At 35.0% G+C, this 6,080-nt stretch overlaps 1 protein-coding gene across 1 annotated transcript; it reads left to right on the top strand.

Moving 5' to 3' along the window:
- The first annotated feature begins 2,387 nt into the window (after nt 1-2,387).
- Nucleotides 2,388-4,840, top strand: LOC143624084 (putative indole-3-acetic acid-amido synthetase GH3.1). Its single transcript, XM_077094830.1, has 3 exons — nt 2,388-2,686; nt 2,807-2,908; nt 2,984-4,840. Exons 1-3 carry the CDS (start codon nt 2,388-2,390, stop codon nt 4,359-4,361), a joined length of 1,779 nt encoding a protein of 592 aa, XP_076950945.1. The 3' UTR covers nt 4,362-4,840.
- Nucleotides 4,841-6,080: the final 1,240 nt, after the last annotated feature.

The raw sequence follows: 6,080 nt of genomic DNA, 5'->3' as shown, positions 1-6,080 counted from the left end.
TGAGTGATGGCGATGGATTGTGGGTTTTTTTATGAGATCTGGATTTTAATATGTAGGAGGTTGGTGAAAATTCAAGTGGGTTTTAAGGTGTACGTGATAGACTAAAATGCACTCTTTTCCAGCCTTTTTACAAAAATAAAACTACTTATTTTAACTCGACGCTCCATTCATATACTAAAGATTAAAACAGGAAGTTATTAGTTTCACCTTAAAGTTTATATGTAGTCTAAATAATCACCGAATATTTAGGGTCAGGCTAAACGTACCCCCTGGTTGCTTGTTATACCCCCAGGAAAACCAACTTTCATATTAGATCTTAAAATCATATAATTACCAAATTAGCACAAAATTAAGGATTTAATATTTTTTTTTCAAGTCGCGTTTTTCTTTCAGGATTTCGGGTTTAGGGTTTGGGTTTAGGTTTTCGCGTTTAGGGTTCAGGTTTAGGGTTTAGGGCTTGGGTTTAGGGTTTAGGTTTTCGGGTTTAGGGTTCGAGTTTAGGGTTTAGAGTTTCGGGTTTAGCGATTATTTTGTAAAAGATAAAGAGGTAAAATAAGGATATTATAAATATATATATACTATTAAAATTAAAGAAAAGATATTATAAATATTTACAAAATTAATACTAAAAAATAAATTAATAGCAATACTTGATAGTTTTTAATTTAATATATGTAAGTGAAAATTATTAAATGAAAAATATATTGTAGGGACTAATATGTATATAAATAATGTTATGAGATAATAGTAATTAATCTAACAAACTTCATGAGGGTGTATATTTAATAAAAATGGTGTAGGGTCGTAAAGGGTATATTTACAGCACCCATTTTAAAAGATACTTTCGTTGGGACTAAGCTGCTATAGTTATTGATAAAGTTAACTCAAACTTTGTAGATTTGTTACATATATTATCCGACTTAGATGGTGAGATAAGAAGGTACAAAAGAAAACTGGAGGTTAATTATAAACTTATTTAATTTCAAAAAAGTATAATTATCGTAATACCATCCAAACACCTGATAGAGTTGACAACGTAATTACTCAAGGATTAGCATCATCAAAAACATATATGTTTTTTCTAAACAACAAATTTGGATAACTTAAGAACAGTGACTCACCATATCATCTTCTTTATTTAGAAGAAAACTTATTTATTGAAAAGACCTTTTGAATTTAAGCCCTCTATGTTTTGTTTTAAGTGAAACTTGAACCCAAGATCTTATTCCGTAATTAAATTGAACTCTTTATTAAATTAACTTTGATTGCGACAAATTACTTAAATTGCTAATTATTATTTTATTATTTTAGATGACTTTCAGCTCATATCATGTTTAAGTAAATTAATTCAAAATTTAGGTTCTCTAAGGATTTTTTTTTCTATGCAGGTCACTAAAACATATATATTTTTTTATTATAATTTGGATAAAAAATGCATAATCACGAAAATGTTTATACGACTTTTTTAAACAATAGTTTTAATTAGCGTATGAAATTGTGACACTTTATCAAAATGTATATCTATTATATAAACACCTAATGCAATTTTTTCGTTTAACATATTTTCTAACTGAAATAACTATAAATGACATACAGGCCGTAAAGTTAATAAAAATGTTAAATACTTAATTAGTTCACATATATTATCTCATTTATATAATTAGTCTTTACTCCACGTGAACATATTTTATATGTGCAAGTCAAGATTATTGTTTTCAAAATAACAGAAATAAAATATGTTATTTCGGGTTGAACAATTAAACCAGTCAAAACTAAACACCAACATTGTACCACCCATATGATCATCCTTATTATTAATTTTTTTCTTTTTATTCATGTACAACAATATAAGTACAATAGATTTGGTAGTTTTTGCATCTCTCATTTTTTATTTTAGTTATCTTTTTACATGATAGGTTAATTGATTATGTATATGCATAACTTTTATTAAATTATTTTATCACCTCAGTGAAGCTATATATCAAAATATATATAACGTATCAATACTTAAAATAAAAAACTTTCTCATATAAATGAAGACTGAACATTGCCGGACCGCCGGCAAACCATCGTTGTCATGCAAAAACCAAATCACCAGCAAGAACCGTCTTGTCCGATACTCGGACAAAACCCTTATTCGTAACCCGATCTGACGTGTCACAAGGCCGGTCCCCACCTGCCCATCCCGGTGGTAGACAATGGTTGTCCCACCTGCCCCCTGTTCACCTTACAACGTCAGCATCAAACATTTCCATGCACACCAGTCGTAAACAACTATAATAATATTATTATTTTTCCACAACATTTTTGACGTGGCACCTCACCAACATCCTATAAATACCACCTCTTCCCACATCAACCAAAACACACTCCATCTCCATATCTAAATGGCTGTCGATTCTGAGATCTCATCTGAGAAACACGCTAAGGCTCTTCAGTTCATCGAACAGATGACTACAAATGCTGACTCTGTTCAAGAGAATGTCTTGTCTGAGATTCTTACTCAGAACGGTGACACTGAATACTTGCAACAGTGGAACCTTAATGGAGCCATTGACCGAGAAACTTTCAAGTCAAAGGTTCCGGTGATCAGTTACGATGACCTCCAGCCTTACGTCCAACGTATCGCTAATGGTGACCGGTCTTCCATCTTGTCATCTCATCCCATTTCTGAGTTCCTCACAAGGTTGTCATTATTATTATTATTATTATTAATATATTCATTCTTTTTTTACGTACCTAAATATACATTTTAACGGTTTTTGTAGTTGCTAATGGGAATAATATTGTTTTTAATTAATGACAGTTCTGGGACTTCTGCTGGTGAAAGAAAACTCATGCCTACTATTGCTGAAGAAATGGATCGTAGACAGAAGCTCTACAGTCTTCTCATGCCTGTCATGAATCTGTACGTAATTAACTTATTAAATTATAGTTTAAAAAATATGCATGTGACATGTATGTAACATTTTTTTTGTGACAGGTATGTGCCTGGACTAGACAAAGGCAAGGGTTTGTACTTTATGTTCATTAAGGCCGAGACCAAAACCCCTAGTGGGTTGGTTGCTCGTCCGGTCTTAACAAGCTACTACAAAAGCCAACAGTTCAAAAACCGACCCTTTGATCCGTACAATGTCTACACTAGCCCGAACGAAACCGTGTTATGTGTGGATGCTTTCCAAAGCATGTACTCTCAAATGCTTTGTGGTTTAATTTACCGCGAAGAAGTTCTCCGGTGCGGGGCGACTTTCGCCTCGGGCCTCGTGCGCTCGATCAAATTTCTCCAGCTTAACTGGCAACAACTGGCTCTCGATATCGAGACCGGGAAGTTGAGTTCCCGAATCACGGACCCCGCGATTCGGGAATGTATTTCGAAAATACTGAAACCGAGCCCTGAGCTGGCTCGGTTTATTAGAGAAGAATGTTGTGAGGAGAATTGGGAAGGGATTATTACTCGTATTTGGCCGAATACGAAGTACCTCGAGGTTATTGTCACTGGGGCCATGGCTCAGTACATTCCGATACTCGATTATTACAGTGGTGGTTTACCGAAAGCGTGTACCATGTACGCTTCTTCGGAATGTTACTTCGGGTTGAATTTAACTCCTATGGCTAAGCCATCAGACGTTTGCTACACCATCATGCCGAACATGGGTTACTTCGAGTTCATCCCACATGATCCATCGAACCCAGTAACCATTTCACGTGACTCACCACCTCGTCTTCTTGATCTAGCCGAATTGGTGCTAGGTAAAGAATACGAGCTCGTGATCACGACATACTCCGGTCTATGTCGGTACCGTGTCGGCGACATTCTTCAAGTCAAAAGATTCCATAATTCCGCACCACAATTTAAATTCATTAGACGTAAAAACGTTTTATTGAGTATTGATGCGGATAAAACCGACGAAACCGAGTTGCAAGCCGCGGTTGAAAATGCATCCGAGCTGTTAAAAAAATATAACACGACTGTTGTTGAATACACTAGCTACGGTGACATGAAGACAATACCGGGACATTATGTTATCTTTTGGGAACTTTTAATTAAAGACGTGACTAATGGTCCAACTGGTGACGTGTTGGAAAAATGCTGTTTGGCTATGGAGGAATCGTTAAACTCGGTTTATCGACAAAGCCGGGTTACGGACAACTCGATCGGGCCGTTAGAGATCCGGATCGTGCAAAACGGTACGTTTGAAGAGCTAATGGATTACGCACTTTCACGAGGTGCTTCGATCAACCAATACAAAGTCCCACGTTGTGTGAGTTTCACCCCGATCATGGAACTACTCGACTCACGAGTCGTGTCGGCGCATTTTAGTCAGGCGGCGCCACATTGGACTCCAGAACGCCGTTTTTAAGAGTTTGAAACATTTGGTCATCCACCAACCAAACATGCTTCCTAGGATTGTGGTCCGTGGACCTAGTCTCGTAGGTTTGGAATGTTTGTGAAAGTCTAGGGGGTAATATGTATTATTTTCAGATATGTTTATGAATAACGTTTTCCGTTTGTCTTATGTTGGTTAAAGTTGACAGAAAGATTCTGTTTGTGGCAAGTGAACTTCTTTTACTTAAAAGCAGATTTTGTGTTGTCTCGAGGAGGATTTAAGGGGGTTTATTGTAAACTATTATATTGTTAAAGGTACTTTGTTGGTATGTATGGTAGTTTATATGCTTTATTGTAAATTTATTCCATATGGTATGGTTGGTGCATCCTGTGGGTTACATATGCATGGATCTCTTGCACGTGATGCTATCTTAGTTTTCGTCACTATTTTTGTTGTCACAAACTTTTTCAAAGTATTTTAGTAATACATTTCATGTTGCTATTACATATGTTAACAAACTATAAGGAAAAATAATATTAACTTTCTTACTTTTTTCTAATATAAAATATACAGTAGATCATGACTTTCTTAAGATCTTTTGTACCCCTAATATATCCAAAGTATTAAGATTTTTCGTTACAAGTATGATGTAATTTTATTTCGTTAATATATTATATATTGTTCGATTCTAAAACTTTACTTACATATTTGTTACTACCATCATTTTTTTGTATTCTCTTTAATGCATCCCATTTTTTAAACTAGTATTTTAATAGTATGTTGAAAATAAAAATAAACAAATTCAACGGCAGTGGTTATTTTTAAAATAACATAACTATATGTAAAAAAAATATTCGATTATTATAAACATGATCTTAAAGACGTGTGCATATAGTTTTTGTTTTTTTTTAAATTGTATTTTAATAATGGGGGGCCCATGATTCTTGGGGCATACCTGCTCAAGGATGAAGATGCAACTTATATTCTTGATTACATATCGGCCAAACTAGTAAAGAAACGAGTATCGGTTATTATGGTATTTACCAAATTTTGCAACGATACCCGTACCGAACCGATCATTTTGGATACCGGTACCAAGTTTTTGGAAAATTCCGAGTAGAAAAATTCGGGATCAGTACCAATAGAGATGCTATTGATCATGTGCTCTAATATTTAAACAATCTAGAGAAAGTATAACTTAACCGGTCAAGCCCACCGGACTTTACTTGTCACCCACTTGACCAACCCGGAGACCGACAAGGTTTTGACATGCTAGCTAACCCTTTTTCTTTTTCAATCAATTGAAATTCTTTTCTGTAATTATAAGTTTTAATTAATAAATAATATGATCTTTTATATTGATAATCGATCTAAAGTAGTAACGTCTACTTGCATGTTGTAGAAAAGTTCTAAACTTCTTGTTTAATGTTACTATGTTAGCATATGTAATACACTTATGTTTTAATTCAAAAACATGGTTTGAAGTAGGGATGAGATCGGGACCGTATCGGTACCGACCGGTTCCGAAAATCGCAAATTTTTGATACCAGTACCGAAATATTCGGTTCGGTACCGGTACGGGACCGGGATTGAAGGTAAAATTTCAGGAAATACCGGTCTCGTACCAGTACCGAAACTCAAAACTTTGGTACCGATTCGGTACCGACGGTACCAAATCGGTACCGATTTCGGTACCGGTGCCAACCGGTACCAGTACCGATTTTGCTCATCCTTAGTTTGAAGAATAAAAAA

Source organism: Bidens hawaiensis, unplaced genomic scaffold (genome assembly GCF_021521415.1).
Source record: "Bidens hawaiensis isolate Kalapana, Puna unplaced genomic scaffold, B.hawaiensis_p1.1 tig00003653_1, whole genome shotgun sequence".
Taxonomy (NCBI): domain Eukaryota; kingdom Viridiplantae; phylum Streptophyta; class Magnoliopsida; order Asterales; family Asteraceae; genus Bidens; species Bidens hawaiensis.
Note: the sequence above shows the minus strand (reverse complement) of the source record. Positions and strands in the feature narration are given on the sequence as shown.